General features: G+C 46.3%; 1 protein-coding gene across 1 annotated transcript in view; it reads left to right on the top strand.

Moving 5' to 3' along the window:
• LOC149461971 (uncharacterized) overlaps positions 1-24042 on the top strand; it is a 208482-nt gene that overhangs the window by 146820 nt on the left and 37620 nt on the right. The window contains exon 11 of the mRNA XM_089677773.1: positions 19462-20368. Coding sequence (XP_089533899.1) covers positions 19462-20368 — 907 coding nt within the window. The remainder of the gene's footprint in view (positions 1-19461; positions 20369-24042) is intronic.

The raw sequence follows: 24042 nt of genomic DNA, 5'->3' as shown, positions 1-24042 counted from the left end.
CAGAGACAGACTAGACCGCATCAGCAGAGACAGACTAGACCGCATCAGCAGGTGTAGAGACAGACCAGACCGCATCAGCAGGTGTAGAGACAGACCAGACCGCATCAACAGGTGTAGAGACAGACTAGACCGCATCAGCAGGTGCAGAGACAGACTAGACCACATCAGCAGGTGTAGAGACAGACCAGACCGCATCAGCAGGTGTAGAGACAGACTAGACCACATCAGCAGGTGTAGAGACAGACTAGACCGCATCAGCAGGTGTAGAGACAGACCAGACCACATCAGCAGGTGTAGATACAGACTAGACCACATCAGCAGGTGTAGAGACAGACTAGACCACATCAGCAGGTGTAGAGACAGACTAGACCACATCAGCAGGTGTAGAGACAGACCAGACCGCATCAGCAGGTGTAGAGACAGACTAGACCACATCAGCAGGTGCAGAGACAGACTAGACCACATCATCAGGTGTAGAGACAGACTAGACCGCATCAGCAGGTGTAGAGACAGACTAGACCACATCAGCAGGTGTAGAGACAGACTAGACCACATCAGCAGGTGTAGAGACAGACTAGACCACATCAGCAGGTGTAAAGGCAGCAGACCTTGAGGACAAGTCAGCCTGGACATGCATCCAAGGGTGTTTATGGACAGGCAAAGGAAGGGGTAATCCAGAGTGTTGGACTTTTGAGGACTTATAGTGAGCACAGATTCTGCAAGCTCTTACACAGAAACAGGAGTCCTTATGGAGAGAGGCCACTAAAGCCCACGAGAAACCAAAGAAAAGGTTTTATTACTCTCTGGGTGCTCGGCCATCTTAGCTGGATATTCTTCTGAAAGCACTTTATGCCTAAGGTGGAGGGGAGCAAACAGCTTTCCAGGGGGTAGATTAAGAAAGCACTAGACGGGCCCTAAAAATAGAGTTTAAAAATTCAGGGGAAGGGCCCTTTTCTTGGCTTATTGGAGCAGCTGGTGACAAAGTGGCCATGGTCCTCACAGTATAAGCAGAGGCCCTGAGATCTTCTAGCCTTGTCCCCAGAGGATAAAGGATAGGCCTAACCTGAACCGGCTTCTTGGATCTGGGTCCTTCCACCCCGAGTCAGGTGACCAGTGGTGGAAATCAGAACAGTATTGTTCAGTGATGTATTTATCCTGCTGGTTAGTTTCTGCTGAGTGGGCACGGTCAGATTTATCATTGATTAAACCCAACTGACCTTCAGGCTGGGTCATCTGTGAGGAGACTAAAAGCCCAAGACTGGGGGCCCCTGCAACCATGTAACAACAAGGGTAACCCGTGTCCTTCAGAACCAGAAGAGCGTGGTCTGAGCTTGAAGCATAGTAAACAACTGTTTTTAAAGTTGGAAAACATGTCGGATCACCAGAAACATGATCAGGCGGGATAACCCTGGGCTCTGGTTCCTGCATTCCTGCTGGAGGTGCGTTTACAAGCACAGACAGTTCCTGGACTTGACATCTCAGTTTGCATATCTCCTCAGCAAATACATGATCCTGTGTAGAGTCCATCTTCACAGAAACACGTTCTTGTTAAAGACTTGTGATAATGTCACACTTACCCCTAACACAGGTGGTCACACACTAGAGATGGCTTCTGTGTTCTTTACCTAAAGCAGCCCCCTTTCCCATAAGGCAAGCTCAGTTACTCTCAGGACTTATACACAATGCTATAGTGCCTGGCTACCATGCTGGGGCAGGTGTGAACTGAGCACAGAAAAAAGGGACTTGAGGTTGGCAGCCAGGCAGATTGGTTCAATGACAGTCCAGGTACAAGGCAGGCAAGGCTTGGGGTACTCGGAATCAGATCCATAGTCAACAGGCAGGCAGAGTTCAGAGATATCCGATCCGAGGTCATCAATGAGGGAATCCAAACTGGCAGACAAACATGGAGATTGGAACATGTGTTAAAAACACAATATCAAAAGCATGGGACTGCAGGCTTGGCTGGCTTAAATCAAGTTTGGTCTCCACCCAGAAACAGGCAACATCCATCAACTTTCAGCTGGACAGACATGTAGAATGTATCACATTCAAAACCAGGGTGCTGGAATGAGACCAGCAGCAGTGATGGAGCGGAGTGCTAAATGCTCCTGACAATTGTCCAAATGTGACCATTGGCCATATGTAGTCAGTGATGTCACTGCTATCCCCACCCCCTTCCTTACATGGCAGGGATTCCCAATGACATCACTGATTCCTGGGGATTTGGCAGTTACAAGTATCCGTTGCTTCCTTGGGCCCCAGTGCAGGACGCTGTTATATATAAACGTGCATTTGGTTTCAATTTGTTTTTTGTATGAAAATGTCATTTTCAGAGATTGAGATGTACAGCAATATTCTGGAAAAACCACCAACTTTATCAAATCCACCCGAACCAACGAATATACAAAACAAATGCTGGAAATACAAAACAAATTCTGAAGATGAATTGGGCCAACATAACGAAGGGGAGTAAATGAAATTCTTCAATGAATGAATGTATCCAAACTAAATGGAAATCTCCAGTATGGACACGCCTAGTTATATATAGAAGTGGTAGAAATGTCTCTTCTACATGTGATGATCGGCTCCTGCAAAACACGGGACCGGAACAGGCAAAGTTTGGTTTGTACTGTCGTCTCATCCCTACTCTCCGACAACTAAACCCAGAGATCATCCCAAGTGGTCATTGTATTTGTCCCTTACATTGGTGACCAATGGGAGAAGGACCCCCTTATATCAGTGGTCATTGTATTTGTCCCTTACATTGGTGACCAATGGGAGAAGGACCCCTTATATCAGTGGTCATTGTATTTGTCCCTTACATTGGCGACCAATGGGAGAAGGACCCCTTATATCAGTGGTCAGTGTAGTGGTCCCTTACATTGGTGACCAATGGGAGAAGCCCCCCCTTATATCAGTGGTCAGTGTAGTGGTCCCTTACATTGGTGACCAATGGGAGAAGGCCCCCCTTATATCAGTGGTCAGTATAGTGATCCCTTACATTGGGGACCAATGGGAAAGGACCCCCTTATATCAGTGATCAGTGTAGTGGTCCCTTACATTGGTGACCAATGGGAGAAGGACCCCCTTATATCAGTGGTCAGTGTAGTGGTCCCTTACATTGGTGACCAATGGGAGAAGGACCCCTTATATCAGTGGTCAGTGTAGTGGTCCCTTACATTGATGACCAATGTGAGAAGGACCCCCTTATATCAGTGGTCAGTGTAGTGGTCCCTTACAATGGTGATTAATGGGGGGAAGAGAACCCCCTTTTATCAGTGGTCAGTGTAGTGGTCCCTTACATTGGTGACCAATGGGAGAAGCCCCCCCTTATATCAGTGGTCAGTGTAGTGGTCCCTTACATTGGTGACCAATGGGAGAAGGACCCCCTTATATCAATGGTCAGTATAGTGATCCCTTACATTGGGGACCAATGGGAAAGGACCCCCTTATATCAGTGATCAGTGTAGTGGTCCCTTACATTGGTGACCAATGGGAGAAGGACCCCCTTATATCAGTGGTCAGTGTAGTGGTCCCTTACATTGGTGACCAATGGGAGAAGGACCCCCTTATAACAGAGTTCAGTGTAGTGATCCCTTACATTGATGACCAATGTGAGAAGGACCCCCTTATATCAGTGGTCAGTGTAGTGGTCCCTTACAATGGTGATTAATGGGGGGAAGAGAACCCCCTTTTATCAGTGGTCAGTGTAGTGGTCCCTTACATTGGTGACCAATGGGAGAAGGACCCCCTTATATCAGTGGTCAGTGTAGTGGTCCCTTACATTGGTGACCAATGGGAGAAGGACCCCCTTATATCAGTGGTCAGTGTAGTGGTGCCTTACATTGGTGACCAATGGCAGAAGGACCCCCTTATAACAGAGTTCAGTGTAGTGATCCCTTACATTGGTGACCAATGTGAGAAGGACTCCCTTATATCAGTGGTCAGTGTAGTGGTCCCTTACAATGGTGATTAATGGGGGGAAGAGAACCCCCTTTTATCAGTGGTCAGTGTAGTGGTCCCTTACATTGGTGACCAATGGGAGAAGGACCTCCTTATATCAGAGGTCATTGTAGTGGTCCCTTTCATTGGTGACCAATGGGAGGACCCCCTTATATCAGTGGTCAGTGTAGTGGTCCCTTACATTGGTGACCGATGGGAGAAGGACCCTTTATATTAATGGTCAATGTAGTGGTCCCTTACATTGGTGGCCAATGGGAGGAGGACCCCTTTATATCAGTGGTCAGTGTAGTGGTCCCTTACATTGGTGGCCAATGGGAGGAGGACCCCTTTATATCAGTGGTCATTGTATTTGTCCCTTACAATGGTGATTAATGGGGGAAGAGAACCCCTTATATCAGTGGTCAGTGTAGTGGTCCCTTACATTGGTGACCAATGGGAGAAGGACCCCCTTATATCAGTGGTCAGTGTACTTGTCCCTTACATTGGTCACCAATGAGAGTAATCTCCTACAATACTGTACCACATCAGATTACTCACTGTGGCACAGTATTGTCTATGCCTTACTAACTATACTATTGTGCCAATAATGACCGTTCTCCTCCAACTGTATGATCTCCCACAGGGGGTTTCCTGGATATTAATTCTTGAAACAACCAACTACATTCACTTCTGTTCATTTATATTACATTATAGAAGAAACTATACAACTTCCTGGACTGGGTGTGATTTCTCTGAGTTTGTAGAACTCCGCCCCAGGCCCCACCTACTAGCTGTTACTAGGAGACAGAAATTATTCATTCCTGAAGGAACCCCTAGGAACCTTTGGAGGAACCCTGGCTGAGAAAGGCTGGACAAGGCAGTCATATATTTCTGTCCCCCTTGGTGGGAGTGGAGGTGACCCCTCTATAAGGATCTACAGTCCATACACACCCAGCACAAGGCCGGGGTCACACTACCAGACGCTTCTCGGGGCTGCAGTTCCTCTGAGCTCCACAAGGTGGGGATCTCACTTCTACCCAGACAGGAAGTCTCTATGGAAGACAGGAAGTGATGTCAGGTACAGGCAGGAGGTAATAAGATGTTATGTTCTATTTACACCCTGTAACCCCCGTCATGTCCATCCTCTTCCTCCATAGTCATGTCCGTCCTCTTCCTCCATAGTCATTGTGACATCTTTTATCTCCAGCAGATGATGATACACACATATATAGTGTGGGAACCCAGATTAACCCTGTATATTCCAATGAGGGAATTTCTGGTCGGTACCAGGAGGGGAGGTATTGGTGTCATGAAATGCCGGTTCCAGACATTGTATGTGGGGGGAATGAAATGATAAGTACAGAAGCAGCAGCCTTCCCTCTCTGGCCACAGCCGCAACCCTCACTCTCTCATCTCCATCCCCCTGCTTCCATGCACCAACCCCTCCCTCCTATGTGCCCTCTGGAATGCCCGCTCAGCCTCTCTACTATCAATGACCTCTTCCTCTCCCACTCCCTCAACCTTCTTGCTATTACTGAAACCTGGCTCCAGGATTCTGACTCTGTCTCCTCAGCTGCACTCTCCCATGGCTTCCTCCTCTGGACTCACACACCCAGACCCAGTGGATGAAAAGGGGGTGGAGTCAGACTTCTTTCCTCACAAATCACATTCCAGGTTCTTCCTGCCCCTCCGTCTCTGTCCCTCCGCTCTTTTGAAGTGCACTGTATTTGTCTCTTTTCTGCTGTTTGTCTGAGGATCGCTGTCATCTACCGGCCCCCGGGCCCAGCCACACTTTTTTTATGACTTTTCAGTATGGCTACCATACTTTCTCTCCTCTGAGGTGCCCGCCATCCTCGGTGACTTTAACATCCCAGTCAATGTTCACACCCCTGCCACCTCTCAACTACTCAACCTAACACAATGGTCACAATCCACCACCCACTCCAATGGCAACACCCTTGACCTTGTATTCACCCACCTATGTACTCCCTGTAACCTCTCTAACACCCCTTTCCTCTCTCTGATCACAACTTTATCAGCTTCACACTCTCCCTGCCTCCTACCCTCACATGCCTCCTACCTCCCATGCCTCCAACCAGAAAACCGTTACCTGTAGAAGCCTCCACCACCGCAGCCCTGATCTTCTTCATTCTACTACTGAGCGGCTCTATGATAAAATTGCACCCCTGTCCTGCCCAGAGCTGGCCACATCTGCCTACAACAACTATCTATCATCCTTCCTGGATACTCTTGCTCCTCTCTCTACACGCAGAACCCGGCCTCACCTGTCACAACCCTGGCAAGCAGATGACACCAGAAGTCTCAAGAGACGTAGCCGCACTCTTGAGTGAGCATGGCGTGAAACTAAATTCCTGAAAAACTTTACCCTCTACAAATCCGCTCTTCTCAAATACAACTCCAGCCTCCACGCTGCTAAGCAAACCTACTATAACACTCTCATCAAGACCCTCTCATCCAATCCTCGTCACCTCTTCTCTACCCTTAATTCCTTACTCCACCCCCTTCTGCCTCAACCCACCAACTTACTTACTGCACAGGAGATTGCCAGTCACTTCAAAAGAAGATGAACACAATTCGTGATGAGATCTCCAGTGTCAAGCTCCCTCCTCTAACCAACATACCAGGCCCAACACCAAACTCTACACTCTCCTCCTTTGACCCTGTTACCACCAAGGAAGTGACTGAACTCCTTTCCAAGGCCCACTTCACCACCTGTCCCCTGGATCCTGTCCCCTCACGACTGTTGCAGCCTCCTTCCTGCTCTATCCTAAACTCTCTAACCTACATCTTCAACCTCTCACGCTCCATGGGCACCTTTCCCTCCCCGATCAAACATGCACTGGTTACCCCCATCCTCAAAAAACTCTCGCTGGACCCCACCTGTTTGAATAACTTAAGACCCATTTCCCTGCTCCCATTTGCTTCCAAGCTTCTCGAGCGCCTTGTTCACAAATGTATAAACTGCTACCTCACCGACAACAACCTTCTTGATCCCCGACAGCCTGGCTTCCGCCCACAACATTCCACAGAAACTGCCCTACTAAAACTCACTAATGACCTACTAAGTGCTAAAACCAACGGCCACTACTCCATACTCATCCTAACCAATGGCCATTACTCCATACTCATCCTAACCAACGGCCATTACTCCATACTCATCCTAACCAATGGCCATTACTCCATACTCACCCCAACCAATGGCCATTACTCCATACTCACCCCAACCAATGGCCATTACTCCATACTCATCCTAACCAATGGCCATTACTCCATACTCACCCCAACCAACGGCCATTACTCCATACTCATCCCAACCAATGGCCATTACTCCATACTCACCCCAACCAATGGCCACTACTCCGTACTCACCCCAACCAATGGCCACTACTCCGTACTCATCCCAACCAATGGCCATTACTCCATACTCATCCTAACCAATGGCCATTACTCCATACTCATCCTAACCAATGGCCATTACTCCATACTCATCCTAACCAATGGCCATTACTCCATACTCATCCTAACCAATGGCCATTACTCCATACTCATCCTAACCAATGGCCATTACTCCATACTCACCCCAACCAACGGCCATTACTCCATACTCATCCCAACCAATGGCCATTACTCTATACTCATACCAACCAATGGCCATTACTCCATACTCATCCCAACCAATGGCCATTACTCCATACTCATACCAACCAATGGCCATTACTTCATACTCATCCCAACCAATGGCCACTACTCCATACTCATACTCCTTGACCTTTCCACTGCCTTTGACACAGTCAACCACCCGCTCCTCCTCAGTACACTCCACTCCATTGGCCTCCATGACTCTGCTCTCTCCTAGTTCTCCTCTTACCTTTCTCAGTGCACGTTCAGTGTCACATACAACTCCTCCTCCTCCACTCCTCTTCCTCTTTCTGTTGGGGTACCCCAAGGTTCTGTTCTTGGGCCCCTCCTTTTCTCTCTCTATACCACCTCCCTGGGCCAACTGATAACCTCCCATGGCTTCCAATACCACCTCTATGCCGATGACACCCAGATCTATCTCTCCACTCCCCAGCTCACCCCCTCAATCTCCTCACGTATCACAAATCTACTAAGCAACATATCAGCATGGATGTCACATCACTACCTTAAACTCAATCTTTCCAAAACCGAGCTGTGATATTTCCTCCTCCCCGATCCCCCACTCATGACTTTACCACTAAGATCAACAGCACAACCATTGGTCCTTCCCCTCATGACAGAGTGCTAGGTGTAATCCTAGACTCTGACCTCTCCTTTGGGCCCCACATCCACTCACTGGCTAAATCCTGATGCCTCAACCTCCGGAACATTTCCAAAATCTGCCCCTTCCTGACCAATGACACAACAAAACAACTTATCCACGCCTTGGTTATATCCCGCCTTGATTACTGCAACTCCCTCCTCACTGGTCTACCGTTACACAGGCTATCCCCCCTTCAGTCTATTATGAATGCTGCTGCTAGACTCATACACCTTACCAACCGATCAGCGACTGCTGCTAAACTCATCCACCTTACCAACCGATCAGCGACTGCCGCTAGACTCATACGCCTTACCAACCGATCAGCGACTGCTGCTAGACTCCTACACCTTACCAACCGATCATCGACCACTGCTAGACTCATACACCTTACCAACCGATCAGCAACTGCCGCTACACTCATACACCTTACCAACCGATCAGCGACTGCTGCTAGACTCATACGCCTTACCAACCGATCAGCGACCACTGCTAGACTCATACACCTTACCAACTGATCAGCGACTGCTGCTAGACTCATTCGCCTTACCAACTGATCATCGACCACTGCTAGACTCATACACCTTACCAACTGATCAGCAACTGCTGCTAGACTCATACACCTTACCAACCGATCAGTGACTTCTGCTAGACTCATACACCTTACCAACCAATCAGCGACTGCTGCTAGACTCATACACCTTACCAACCGATCAGCGACTGCCGCTAGACTCATACACCTTACCAACCGATCAGCGACCACTGCTAGACTCATACACCTTACCAACTGATCAGTGACCGCTGCTAGACTCATTCGCCTTACCAACCGATCATCGACCACTGCTAGACTCATACACCTTACCAACTGATCAGCAACTGCTGCTAGACTCATACACCTTACCAACCGATCAGTGACTTCTGCTAGACTCATACACCTTACCAACCGATCAGCGACTACTGCTAGACTCATACACCTTACCAACTGATCAGCGACTGCTGCTAGACTCATACACCTTACCAACCGATCAGCGACTGCTGCTAGACTCATACACCTTACCAACTGATCAGCGACTGCTGCTAGACTCATACACCTTACCAACCGATCAGCGACCACTGCTAGACTCATACACCTTACCAACTGATCAGTGACTGCTGCTAGACTCATTCGCCTTACCAACCGATCATCGACCACTGCTAGACTCATACACCTTACCAACTGATCAGCAACTGCTGCTAGACTCATACACCTTACCAACCGATCAGTGACTTCTGCTAGACTCATACACCTTACCAACCGATCAGCGACTACTGCTAGACTCATACACCTTACCAACTGATCAGCGACTGCTGCTAGACTCATACACCTTACCAACCGATCAGCGACTGCTGCTAGACTCATACACCTTACCAACCGATCAGTGACTTCTGCTAGACTCATACACCTTACCAACCAATCAGCGACTACTGCTAGACTCATACACCTTACCAACTGATCAGCAACTGCTGCTAAACTCATCCACCTTACCAACCGATCAGCGACTGCCGCTAGACTCATACGCCTTACCAACCGATCAGCGACTGCTGCTAGACTCCTACACCTTACCAACCGATCAGCGACTGCTGCTAGACTCATACACCTTACCAACCGATCAGTGACTGCTGCTAGACTCATACGCCTTACCAACCGATCAGCGACCACTGCTAGACTCATACACCTTACCAACTGATCAGCGACTGCTGCTAGACTCATTCGCCTTACCAACCGATCATCGACCACTGCTAGACTCATACGCCTTACCAACTGATCAGCGACTGCCGCTAGACTCATACACCTTACCAACCGATCAGTGACTGCTGCTAGACTCATACACCTTACCAACCGATCAGTGACCTCTGCTAGACTCATACACCTTACCAACCGATCAGCGACTGCTGCTAGACTCATACACCTTGCCAACCGATCAGCGACTGCTGCTAGACTCATACACCTTGCCAACCGATCAGCGACTGCTGCTAGACTCATACACCTTGCCAACCGATCAGCGACTGCTGCTAGACTCATACACCTTACCAACCGACCGATCAGTGACTGCTGCTAGACTCATACACCTTACCGACCGATCAGCGACCACTGCTAGACTCATACACCTTACCAACCGATCAGTGACTGCTGCTAGACTCATACACCTTACCGACCGATCAGCGACTGCCACTAGACTCATACACCTTATCAACCGATCAGTGACTGCTGCTAGACTCATACACCTTACCAACCGATCAGTGACTGCTGCTAGACTCATACACCTTACCGACCGATCAGTGACTGCTGCTAGACTCATACACCTTACCAGCCGATCAGCAACTGCTGCTAGACTCATACACCTTACCGACCGATCAGTGACTGCTGCTAGACTCATACACCTTACCAACCGGTCAGAGACTGCTGCCCCTCTCTGCCAATCCCTCCATTGGCTTCCACTAACCCAACATATAACATTCAAAATACTAACCACAGCTTATAAAGCCATCCACAACACTGCCCCTAGCTACATCAACAATGTGATAAAACATGGGATCCATGGATTCCATACATCTCCATGCCCTAGTACTTCCTGATTTGGCTCTCCTCCCCCCCTTCCCCTCTCCTCTCCGCCTCTTCCCCTCCCCTCTCCTCTCTTCCTCCTCCACTCTCCCCTCCCCTCTCCTCTCTTCCTCCTCCTCCTAATCCTCCTCTCCTCCTCCTCTCCTCCCCCCCTTCCTCTCTCCTCCTCATCCCCTCTCCTCTCCTCCTCCCCTCCTCTCCTCCTCCTCTCCTCCTCCTCTCCTCCTCCTCTCCTCCTCCCCTCTCTCCTCTCATTACTGTTACCCTCTTTTCTTCCTTTCTGCTGTCTCTTTTATTTTCCCATGTTCTGGTGCTAGTGTAGTTCCATGTTGTATGTGTTGTGCACTATGTGTGGTGTGTATGATGAATGCTCTGTGTGATCCATATGTCTCCTATTATTGCTTCCCCTGTACAAGGTGGACTTAATGCTGGGAATGTTCTATGTGACGTCTCCAGTCATTATTGCACACATTTCCTGCTTCCCTGCGGGATGTCTGTTGTTTATTCATCCGCCTGTTTGTTGGGGATATTTCATACCTTATAACATGACACTTGTCTGTTACATTTTCTGTAACTTGAAAAATTTCAATAAAAATATTGGAAAATAAATAGTTGGTCGCATAAGAGCTAGATTTATTTTTTCTCAGATTTGTTTTAGTTATTTTTGATCTTTCATGGAAACCACAGGAACGGTTATTTTAATGTTTCTCGGGGCTGCAGTTCCTCTGAACTCCACAAGGTGGTGATCTCACTTCTATCCAGACAGGAAGTTATTATAAAAAACAGACAGGAAGTGATGTCAGGCACAGACAGGAAGTGATGTCAGGTACAGACAGGAAGTCATCTGGAATAAAGACAGGAAGTTCTATACCATACAAAGTGGTGAGGAGACATTGGTGTAAGTGGCAGCAGAGGAGGTAACAAGATGTTATGTTCTATTTACACCAAGTAACCCCCGTCATGTCAGTCCTCTTCCTCCATAGTCATGTCCGTCTTCACCTCCATAGTCACGTCCCTCCTCTTCCTCCATAGTCACGTCCCTCCTCTTCCTCCATAGTCATGTCCGTCCTCTTCCTCCATAGTCATGTCCGTCCTCTTCCTCCATAGTCACTGTGACGTCTTTTATCTCCAGCAGATGATGATACACACATATATAGTGTGGGAACCCAGATGAACCCCTTCAGGGGCAGAACATTCCCCCACTTCCGGGGCCGGAACATTCTCCTCATTGTGGAGATAAATTCTAGTAATATGGTCCTCTAAACAAACAGCACTGACAATAAATAGACAAGACAAGGACCATCCTGACCATACATGGCCTACAAAGGACAATGATGACACTACACAGGCAGCCAATGGGCAATCATTACACTATGCAGCCAACACAATGATGGAGTGCCGGGGTCAGGAGTATGGAGCATAGAGCCCCTTACATTGCTGCTCAGGAGGAAGAAAACATTCCCCAGCCGGCCATGGAGAACATGTTCCATCATTGGTGTCAGAGGGAGGGAAATACTGAGGAGTCTGAGGGAAGTAGAGGAGCTGAGGGGTCTCTCAGAGGTTACTGAGGATGGGAGACTTTGGGGCCCCTGAGGGGATATTATTATTATACAGTATTTATATAGCGCCAAAGGGTATGCTCAGCGCTGTACAGTAGCAGGGGGGACATAACATGAGACAAGACAGTAACAATACACTACACAAGGGGTTCGAGGGCCCTGCTCTTTCGAGCTTACAGTCTAGGAGATTAAAGAGGATAGTGAAGTTAAAGGGTTTTGAGGGGGTAGAGTAGCTGAAGGAATCTGGGTGGATAGGGTTGGTGGGGAGCAGGGCTCTGAGGAAAGAGTAGTTTGTCAGGCTTAGGGGGACACTGAGGTAAGGAGGTAAGCACTTACTTTCCAGACCTCCTTACAGAGCTTCTACTAGAAAAGGAAGGCAACCTTCACCTTCTTACCATCTCACTGGTCAAATAATGTATTCCAAGATACCAAATAGAATGCAGAAGGACAATCCTTCCCCCCTTGGTGGGCACTTGTTCTTAGAGGAGGACTCTTGGTGCATTTTTGACTAAAAGGTAAGTGGGGGTCAGTGCTATACATCTTCAGGAGACACTCCAATACCTTCCCATGACACAGGCTCTGGCAGTGCCCGGTGCTGGAATTCAGAGCCCCAGGAACCCACCACCACTCTGTACAATGTCCTGGATATTACAATATACTTGATACTCCAACCCTCCTGCTGTCCTCCTTCTACCCATACTAGGCTGTCATTGGAGGGAAGAGAATAGGCTCCTTCCTGACAGCTCTCTACTCTACCAGCACCATCCTCCTGCTACCCAATCCAATCTCTTCTCTTACTGCAGAGAGTGACAGTGACATCACTCCTGTCAGTCAGCAGGCTGCCGGAGATTGGAGCCTTGCAGCCGGAGTTCTGCCAATTGTCCTGATTAGCCAGCAACTCCGGCCAAAATTCATCAAGTTCCCCTTCCTGGACCTCATGATGAGCCGACATTGACCTCACAGCACTGCCTCAGAGCAAACAAGTCATAGGAAGGATCGTATTTATCATTCCTTGTCTGCAGATCTAATACTCATCAAAACCAGTTCAGAGACCAAACAAACCCAACAGAGAAAAGGGGATTTCTGATCTGACAGGTCAAGAGGGTCCCGGGACCTCCAAAATGTAGCAAATGCTAAACAGTCCAGACTACTGTCTTCCCATGGGGGGAGTAGTTCTTCAATGTCCAGCAACCCTCCTATTCCCCCCTCACATCCACATCCTATTATTGTGTGACCAATACCATCCAAATCATTCTTACTTTCATTTCCCAAAGTTATCCGTGTACAAGGAGACCTGTATAGATCACATGATGGCACCAATGAGGATGGAGGAGGACCGGAGTCACATGACTGAGAAGATACTAAACCTCACCCTGGAGATCATCTACCTGCTGACCGGAGAGGTGAGGAGGATTCTGGAAGGTCACATGACATCACTCTCATCTCTATTAATAAAACACAGACCTGACCGGAGAGGTGAGGAGGATTCTGGGAGGTCACATGACATCACTCTTATCTCTATTAATAAAACACAGACCTGACCGGAGAGGTGAGGAGGATTCTGGGAGGTCACATGACATCACTCTCATCTCTATTAATAAAACACAGACCTGACCGGAGAGGTGAGGAGGATTCTGGGAGGTCACATGACATCACTCTCATCTCTATTAATAAACACAGACCTGACCGGAGAGGTGAGGAGGATTCTGGGAGGTCACATGACATCGTTCTTATCTCTATTAATAAAACACAGACCTGACCAGAGAGGTGAGGAGGATTCTGGGAGGTCACATGACATCACTCTCATCTCTATTAATAAAACACAGACCTGACCGGAGAGGTGAGGAGGATTTTGGGAGGTCACATGACATCACTCTCAACTTTTTTAAGAAAACACAGACCTGACTGGAGAGGTGAGGAGAATTCTGGGAAGTCACATGACATCACTCACATTTCTATTAATAAAACACAGACCTGACTGGAGAGGTGAGGATTCTGGGAAGTCACATGACAACACTCTCATCTCTATTAATAAAACACAGACCTGACCGGAGAGGTGATGAGGATTCTGGGAAGTCACATGACATCACTCTCATCTCTATTAATAAAACACAGACCTGACCGGAGAGGTGAGGAGGATTCTGGGGGGTCACATGACAGCACTCTTATGTCTATTAATAATACACAGTGTGACAATTGCGATATCAAATCTCTGCCCCTCTCACCAGACTCGTGACCGAAGGACTAGCCAATCTAAAACCACGATGTCAGGTGCGTAACAATGCCACGCCCAGCTGCACCCTGCACAATGATTTTCCAGCTGACTGGACCACAAATCTATGTACCGGCAACCTGAGCACGATTGTTACTGGGTCAGGTTAATTACGCAATTAACCCTTCACATTGCCACCACCTCCTTTTTGTACAGAGAAAGAGGAAACTCGGCAATATCAGCAATAACACTAGGGTGGTTGAAATAATCATCTGTATACCACTGTCACTGCAGACAGGTTATACAGAGGGTTAAACACACACAGTAGCGCTCTTCAGCGGCAGGAATTCTTAAGTTGCATTAAAGAGCTTTAGAAACAGTTCAACAGTTTCAGAAAGTAAGATTTATTACTAAAAGGTCAAAAGGTTGCAATAAAAATATTTACAGAAAAAAGATGTAACCAATATATATATAAATATATAGAGAGCAATAACACAGCAAAGAGATAACAGAAGTTTAGGTAGATAAGTACTAGCCAAAAAGCCTTGGGTTATGCAGTTTCAAGTCTCATAAGCCAATTTCTTGGCTCTACTGCTAGTCTCGATGTTAAAAGCAGGAGACTATTCTCTTCTCTCATCCACACTCCAAGCATAACAGCCTTTTTCTAGAAAATCCCAGCAGGGTGTCTCTTTGGAGTAGTAACCAATGGTCTCCTTTTGGGGAGGGGTGTTGGGTGGAGACCTAAGTTACAACCAGAATCTCTCCTAGCTTATATTTTGGCTCATAACATTTCCTAGGTACATTTGCCGGCCTGGTCACTAGTATATTAATACTCAGCCGCATCTGCGGAATGGTTAGAGATGAAACATGAAATATGCACTTAAATGGTTCAAGAGATATACTTTTCTGCTTTTCTCTGTATGTCAGCTAAGGGGTGTCACATACCAGGAGAATGGTCTCCATCTGAGCCTTCCGCATATAGGCTCCATGTTTAGGTAGTTATGTCCTACGTGAACATATCAACTTATATGTAAAGTGAGTTTTTAAAAGTAAGTCTGTGTTTACGACCCCTTGGAAGGTCTTTTGAAGTTCAGTGAGGGACTCGGTTTATACTTTTACTATGTGCCAGATTGCACAGTTAATAGACAGCTATGCACCCAGCTCATGAGGTTTTATAGCTCGGAGCTTCCTGCTGTGCTTTGGCCGCCTGTGACCCTTCTCATCACTCGGGCCACATGTCACCCCACAGCACGGGAGGGGGGTGAGAGATCTACAAGATGGAGGGGGTAGCCTGCTTTGGGAGTTAGAAATTGTATAACATAGAAAATTCTTAACAAAACGGAGGGCCGTGTCCGTCTCTGTGTGCACGATTCCTACAAACAGACCTGACCGGAGGGGTGAGGAGGATTCTGGGAGGTCACATGACATCACACAGACCTGACCAGAGAGGTGAGGAGGATTCTGGGATTCTAACATGATATTCCTATTGGTTCCTCAATACAGAGATTTCCTCTTCTGAAGTCAGGTGATCATATGACCATCACAGTGCCTCCATGTGACTCCCTAAACCCTGAGAGACACAACATGCAGAAGATTCTAGAAGTCACCAAGAAGATGATGGAGCTGCTGACAGGAGAGGTGAGCGGTGCCGGGAATTCTGGGACATTCTCCAGTAACAGACAAGGGATGTGTCTGGATGGTGACTGTATCATTGTGTGTGTCAGGTTCCTATAAGGTGTCAGGGTGTCACTGTCTATTTCTCCATGGAGGAGTGGGAGTATTTAGAAGGACACAAGGATCTCTACAAGGACGTCATGATGGACAATCAGCCGCCCCTCACATCACCGGGTAAGAGGAGACTTTATTGTAAAGGAGAGAGCAGTACGGAGGATCCACCTAGATCCCCCATCATCTGATAAACACATAGAAACAATGGATTCAGTCAGTGTGTGTGTTTCCTACAGATGGATCCAGTCATGGGAACCCACCAGAGAGATGTCCCCGTCCTCTGTATTCCCGGGATTCCACACAGGAAGGTCACACCATCCCTCACCATCATCAGGTAGATGATGACAATTATTGGTAGTTGTGATTTATACACAGCATGTTTGTTACAATGAATGTTTTATTATATCTTTCAGAGTGGAATCCTCGGGGATGATAATATTGATGTTAAAGAAGAGTATAAAGAGGAGGATGAGGAGTATGGAGTGATGGAGGAGTTTTCAGAAGGACACAAGGATATGATGGAGCCACCTAATACCAGGAACCCACCAGAGAGATGTCCCCATCCTCTGTATTCCCGGGATTCCACACAGGAAGGTCACACCATCCCTCAGTATCACAAGGTTGGTGGGATGGAGCATCTAGAACATGGACTTGTATGGGTCATGTGTGGATTTTTTAGATGATATTTTCTCTCATTTCCTTGATTTAGAGTGGAGATCCAATCGATATAGAATTTGAGGTGAAAGCAGAAGAAGAAGAGGCGTATGTGAGGGATGATCAGCAGTCTATGGAGGAGGATGGAATAACGGGGACATTTATAGAGGAGGACACTCCTACAGAGATCAGCACAGGTGGGTCATGAACACTAAATCCATTCCTCCACCCATACTGCTCACTGATTGGTCCAGAGTAGGGCGGGGACTGGGTGATATCAGCCTGTAATCCCCTGGTCACTTTCCTGAGCTGTGTTCCCCGTCCTGTATTCCTGGATTTCTCTCGGATAATCTTCCTTCTCTGTGCTGCAGACACAATTTATGTATCTAGACTGGATTTATGGAGGTTCTGGGGTTCAGCTGGCAGCAAAATGCTGATTCATGAGCATTACTAGACCTAGGTACTTGGGTCATGTAATTTGGGCCTCCTGCCCCATGTCCGGGTCTAGTAAGATCTCTGACAGAACAATTCTCCCAGGGTTCCTTGCTCTGTGGTCTGCTGGCTGTGCCGGGTGGAGGGATATGTCTGTAGTGTCTCAGCCCCAAGTCACTGAGTGCAGTCTCAGGAGATGGGAGGCAGCGGTGTGGGATCTCTGCAACTTGTCTACAGTAAACATTTAAAGTGGTTATAATCCCTCCATATACCCAGTGCAATGACTGGCCTCAGGTGATACACAGAGATAAAACAAATCCTCCTACATACGTTGTACCTGTTTATCTATAGCACTCATTTCTCTATATTTGTTCAAAGTCCAGAATTTATACAGGTTGTCTGAGCAGTCAGAAAAAAGGGGGCAGAGAGCTGAAGTCACTCTCTTCACAGCTCAGTGAAGTGAGCTCTGAGAGATGATTGATGGGAAGGGACACACTTCCTTCACACAGGAACAGAGCTGAGGCTGTCAATCACAGGCTGTGTGCTGGAACTCCCTCCCTTGTCATCTTTTTTTCTCCTGGTGTCAGGAAGACTTGTCAGAAGGGACTCAACTGCTGATCGCAGAGGAAGGAGACAGCAGACAGAAATGACACTTAGTGCTCTGGACTGAGACAAGTACACACTGTAGAGGGATATGCTTTGTTCATATTCCATGTCTGAGGGTTACAACCCCTGTAAGTGATCTCTGATTACTAAACACCAATTTGATGTGATCCTTACACTATTTATTAGTGTGGCCCCCTTGTCCTGAATAGAGGCTACTATGTGGGTTTAGTTTGTGGCTGGGCTGTACTTGGCTCAGGCTGATTGTATAGTTCTTCACTTGGTTTCTCCCTAAGTTTAGGTTGTCCTGTGATGTCTCACTGTGGCCAGTAGATGTCACTGCTATCACTGGACATAGGATGAGATTTCACCAACCAAACTAAAGGGATATTAGACCACAAATGTCCCATATTGCAGCTTACCAATCATTGGGTGTGGCGGCTGCATTCCTTTTCTTTGGCTTTTTTCCCTGTTTTCACCTGGTGATCTGGCCAGTAACACACCTTCTGTATTAGAGCGCCCCCACTGTGGAGATTGCAGCATGGTCAGTCTGGGGGGAGGGGAGTGTTAGATGTACTAGCAGATATAAAAACAGTAACTAATTGAAGCCAAACTCCAGATCACACTTCATAATCAGTTTCATCAAACAGTTTTTTCCTTTTGGGATAAAAGTTTGTCATGAATAAATAAAAGCTGCTCATTGTAAGCCCCCTGTCAGTGGTAAATGGTCTTTATAAAACAGCAGATTTACTGGCTAGATCACCAGATAAATATAGAAGAAAACTAATACTGTATAGTCCTAACTTTTGTATTCCGTATGATAAGTTGTACATTACATCGGCCTTACTTCTTTTCCACCCATTTCCTCCCAGCTGGACATTTTATATCGGATGATGTGATTGGAGCACAGACTTTTACATGGTGATAATAATGTGATAACATTCTCCAACTTTGGACCCTTAAACAGAAAGTGATAATGAGGGAGGAGTCAATACCCTAATGATGGTGGTCTTCAGGATCAGTCCAGTCTTCATCTTGGTTGTTCTCCCCTCATCCTCACTCTCTGACCTCTGGTGGGGCTCAGCCCCGCTGTTCTTCATGACTAAATCATGGACTAAATAAGGAAGTGCAGTACTTCTTGTGTTGGGAAGATGGCGATGAGTGATAGAGGGGGTGGGGACCCTCGTCCTATAATCCCCTCATCACTGTCCCTCCTATAAAAGACAGTTCTGGCTGTTTCCTCACTCTCTGACTAAGGTCCATGAATAAAGAAATGACCTGGTAGGAGATCAGAGGAGCCATTTCCTAGTTCCCTTGAGGGTGGAATTGTAAGCTCCTCAGAGACCAAGCTGCCTGATGTGGGCAGAGTCCTGGTTTGGGGGAACTAATCAGCTCCTGTCTAGTAATCCTCTTTGTCTTTGTATTTTAGTCCATGGCTGGGAGATGAGGAAAACCTCCGAGGATTGTCTCACTTTGTCTCCAGACTGGAAAGTAGAAGATGAGGACATCACACAGCATAGTCCAGGAGAAAACCCGGCTCCCTCCAATGTCCATCCGGCACCACCCAGTGTAGATGGACCATCGGATTCCTCGTATCCTGAGGAACCTCAGACTGTGCGGGACCGGGCCGGCCTTCCAACAGGGAAGAGCTTCTCCTGTACTGAGTGCGGGAAGGGTTTCCATTCTAAATACAAAGTTAATGTCCATGAAAGATCTCACACGGGGGAGAAGCCGTACTCTTGTTCTGAGTGCGGGAAATGTTTTGTAGAAAAATCAAAACTTGTCAGACATCTAAGATCTCACACTGGGGAGAAGCCATATTTTTGTCCGGAGTGCGGAAAAAGTTTTTCACAGACGTTCAGTCTGCAGAAACATCAGAGATCTCACACGGGGGAGAAGCCATATTCCTGTGCTGCATGCGGGAAATGTTTTTCACAGAAGTCTAGTCTGCACAAACATCAGAGATCTCACACAGGGGAAAAGCCATACTCCTGTCCTGAGTGCGGGAAATGTTTTTCAGAGAAATACCGTCTGTCCAGTCATCAGAGATCTCACACAGGGGAGAAGCCGTATTCCTGTGCTGTGTGCAGGAAATGTTTTTCAGAGAAGTCCAATCTGCACAAACATCAGAGATCTCACACAGGGGAGAAGCCTTTTGCCTGTCCTGAGTGCGGGAAATGTTTTTCAAATAAGTCCACTCTTTACACACATCGAAGATCTCACACGGGGGAGAAGCCGTATTCCTGTTCTGAGTGCGGGAAATGTTTTTTAGTGAAGTCCCATCTTTCCACACATCTGAGATCTCACACGAGGAATAAGACACTTTCCTGTCCTGAGTGAGGGAATTGTTCCTCACTGAAGTCCTGTCTTCCGGTACATCAGGGGTCTCTCACAGCCCTGGAGGTGTATTAGTGCCTTGAGTGCGGGAAATGTCTTCTAGATGAATGTTGCTGGACATCCCAGCTCTCGTGGGGAAGAAGCACACCCTGATATACACCTCAGATATACTCCATGGCTGATCTTCATCATGGAAGAAACCGTTTATAGGTAGATCAGAGGTCCCCAAAGAAATGGATGAAGTGTGGGACCGGGTCCACCATTGATGGCAGGAGTAGAATAAAAATGGAGTCAATGTTCTAGCAGAAGCTCTCACAAACACTTGGAAGTCTGATGGAGGTGTGGAAGTGTGAAGTCCTGCCACTGTGACGATGACACAGGGTCCTCCTGGCTGCTTTTTGAGAATCTCCAACATGTATTTAGTGAGCAGAGAAAACTGTGTTCTAGGTTGTCAATGGATTTAGTAGGTCCGGGTCGGGACCTGGAGCTTGAAGGTTCCAGAGATTCTTAGTGGGGACAAGACCTTCAGTCAATATAACAATCTTCTAGATGATAATGATTATTAAAGATTAAATCTAGTAATAACTAATAATTTTAGAGTATTTCAGAGGTTATTTTCTCTCATTACGTGGCCATAGCAATGGAAGAAGATATTCCCTGATAAATTATACTCTAATTATTAATATTTAATAATTTATGAAATATGAAAAATTTGTTATATGACACCAACAATATCTAACAGTAATACGGGATCTCTCTATATATATATAACCACCCAATACAGTTGTGATCACTCTAAGGTAATTCTTATTACTCTACACAACAGAGAAAATATACAATACAAAATTAAATGGACAGTCTCACCACACCCGGAATTCAGACTATGAAACTTCCCCAATGGATTCATCTGGCAATGGTACGCCTTCAGGGATGACCACAGGGGGAAGTGAGATATAGTTCAATAGTGTAGGAGAATGTAGGAAGTTAGAGGTACAGAGATTTAGAAATTTAGTAAAGTTTTAGAAGTTTGAAAAGAGTTAATCAGTAGCTCTTCAGATGGATTTCAGCCTCGTCAGATTTCCTTCAGCTTGTCTCTCTTTGCTGTTTTTCAGTGAGGTTCTTCAGTGAGGTTTTTTTTCAATGAGGTTTTTTTTTTTTTAAATCAGGTGCATGGGTTTTTATACCATCTAAACTATTGTTCTAAGAGACCCTCCCACCAGGCTTTTTGATTGGCTGGTTGAGAAATGTATGTATTTAAGCTATCTCTCACCTGTCCACTAAGTGGCAGTCAGGGCTTATAGAACAATTTGAGTATTTGTGATGACTCACACCTCGGGTGGAACTCAAGGTGATTTCAGGTATTAAATATACGTCTTATCCAGATATATAAGTGATCATAGCTATAATGTTCTAAATAGGAACCATGGAATATAGGTGTATATTCGGTTATTCATCTCCCTGAGATACAAACTTGTGTGAAAGCATTTGTTTCCTGATAAGACATACAACTGATGCTAATTCACAATATATCTTACTTTTCCTCATCTCACTACTCAAGTTAGTGATATACAATCCCCATTCTGCAGAATATTTTGTGGTGTGTGAAACATATTCTTTATAACATCCATTGATAATATGCTTTTTGGTAATATCTCTGTGGGTAGATATATCCAGTTCTTAGCCTTATATGTCCTGAATTTACCCTTTTTGTGTTAGAACCAGAATTCCCATGAGGAGAAAAGACCCTCTGTTTACCTGTCTATTGTGTTGGAGTCAGAGTAAACAACCATTTATACTTTCAACCTTAGTGGATAATAGCATATTGTGACAGTTCGAGAGGTTTGTTGGTTCATCACACCCTGCAAGGTTTTGGGTAAACTTTCAACCAGTTGAGTTCCCGTCTCATTATTGTTCACTTGTTATGACTTAATGTTTGAAGGTTGAAGTCCTATTTGACTATCTGTTTAACTTTTGTAGACGTCTTCAACTCAACCCCAATATATAAACAGTATTTGTTGACATATCCACACTTTAGCTATTCTCATAGTCTCCAATTTAAACTTTTTATAATCCTAGTCTTAGACCACCTGTGGATAGTCAAACAGTCTATTGTCTTGGAAAAAGCTCACTTCACCCATTGTTTGCATGTCTGAGTTGGAGGGTCCTTTGAATTTTCAACCAAAAAGAGTTAACCCTTAACGGGCGGCTAGGTTGGGTTGTTGTTGAAATAAAGTCATGTTTTTGATACATAATTTCAAAAGTCACTACAAAATCCCCCTTTTTTGGGGTACAGGCACGTATAGATGGGTGTCTGTATTGCAAACCATGAGTGGGACTTTTGGCTAGGGTGACCGTTCATCTTCTCATATGGGGTGAATGAAATAAAGAATTTTTTTTTTTTTTTTTTAGAAAAAATGGCAGCGGTGATGCTGGTTTGGTCCTCAACTTGACTCGGCGTTCTCAGACGGACACTTCTGATGACGATCCTGGTTTTGCGATGAGGCCGGCCTGGCCTGGCACATCCACCTTGGAGCCCATGGGGTCCTCCGCACGACAGGTCTCTTAGACGGTCTCCTAGGCGGGTCTTATCCTCTAGACTGGCCCTTGGTGGCCTGGGACATCAGGTTATCGTCTCCGGATCGATCTCTGGCATCTGGTCTTTCCCACAGGACATTATAGCTTCCTTCTAGGGTCTGGTCATTGACACCTCCGATCACCGGTCTGGTCATCGTCTGGGCCTTCATTTCTAAATTATTAAAATGAACAGTTTAAGTATTGGATATATACAATTATGTTACTGGATCCTGTAAGGCAAAAGATGAATAATATGTTCAAAGGAAATTTAATAATGATCTCAATATCTCCAGATAGGAACTGGTGGGTTAGTCTTTCAACAACTGCAATTGAGACTTTGGATGGCAAGCACGTAATTGGTTGATGTGCACCCATCTATCACTGATTTCACCATGCCGGGTAACCTGCAATTTATATGCGACCGGAGAGATTTTATCAATGATAGAGAACGGACCTTTCCAAGATGGAAGGAATTTCCGTTCCTTGATCTGGTCTCTTGCAAAGTTGTATAGATAGACCTTGTCACCAATCTCATATTCCTTCTTGGAGGTTTTGAGATCATAGTATGTCTTAGCACTAGTTGCAGCTCTTTCCAAATTTCGCTGGGCAAAGGCAAAAGCATATTGCAAATGTTTACGTAAATCCTCTATGTACTGGTGTGTGGTGGTGGCATTGATCAAATTTTGATCTGTAGTGCGATACAATAAGTGCTGGGGCAGTACCATCCGTCTACCTGTCATCAGTTCAAAAGATGACATTTTTGTAACTGTATTCGGAGTAGCCCTCAACGCCATCAGGACCAGCGGGAGCTTGACATCCCAATCTTTGCCTGTTTCCTTAACAAATTTCTTAAGGACGTTAACGATGGTCTGATTGTATCGTTCTACACCACCACTAGAGGCTGGCCGATAGGCGATATGCAATTTCCTTTTAACCCCCAAAATTTTCCACAATTTGGCCATCACTTCGCTAGTGAAGTGCGATCCTCTATCAGACTCTATCCTCTGTGGTAGACCAAAACGTGAAAATACATGATTTATTAGCAATGCAGCACATGTCTCTGAGCTATTATTTGGTGCTGGTATACATTCGACATACT

This window comes from Staurois parvus, unplaced genomic scaffold (genome assembly GCF_062004578.1).
Source record: "Staurois parvus isolate SC_StPar_1 unplaced genomic scaffold, SC_StPar_1.0 ptg000191l, whole genome shotgun sequence".
In the NCBI taxonomy this organism is placed as follows: Eukaryota; Metazoa; Chordata; class Amphibia; order Anura; family Ranidae; genus Staurois; species Staurois parvus.
Note: the sequence above shows the minus strand (reverse complement) of the source record. Positions and strands in the feature narration are given on the sequence as shown.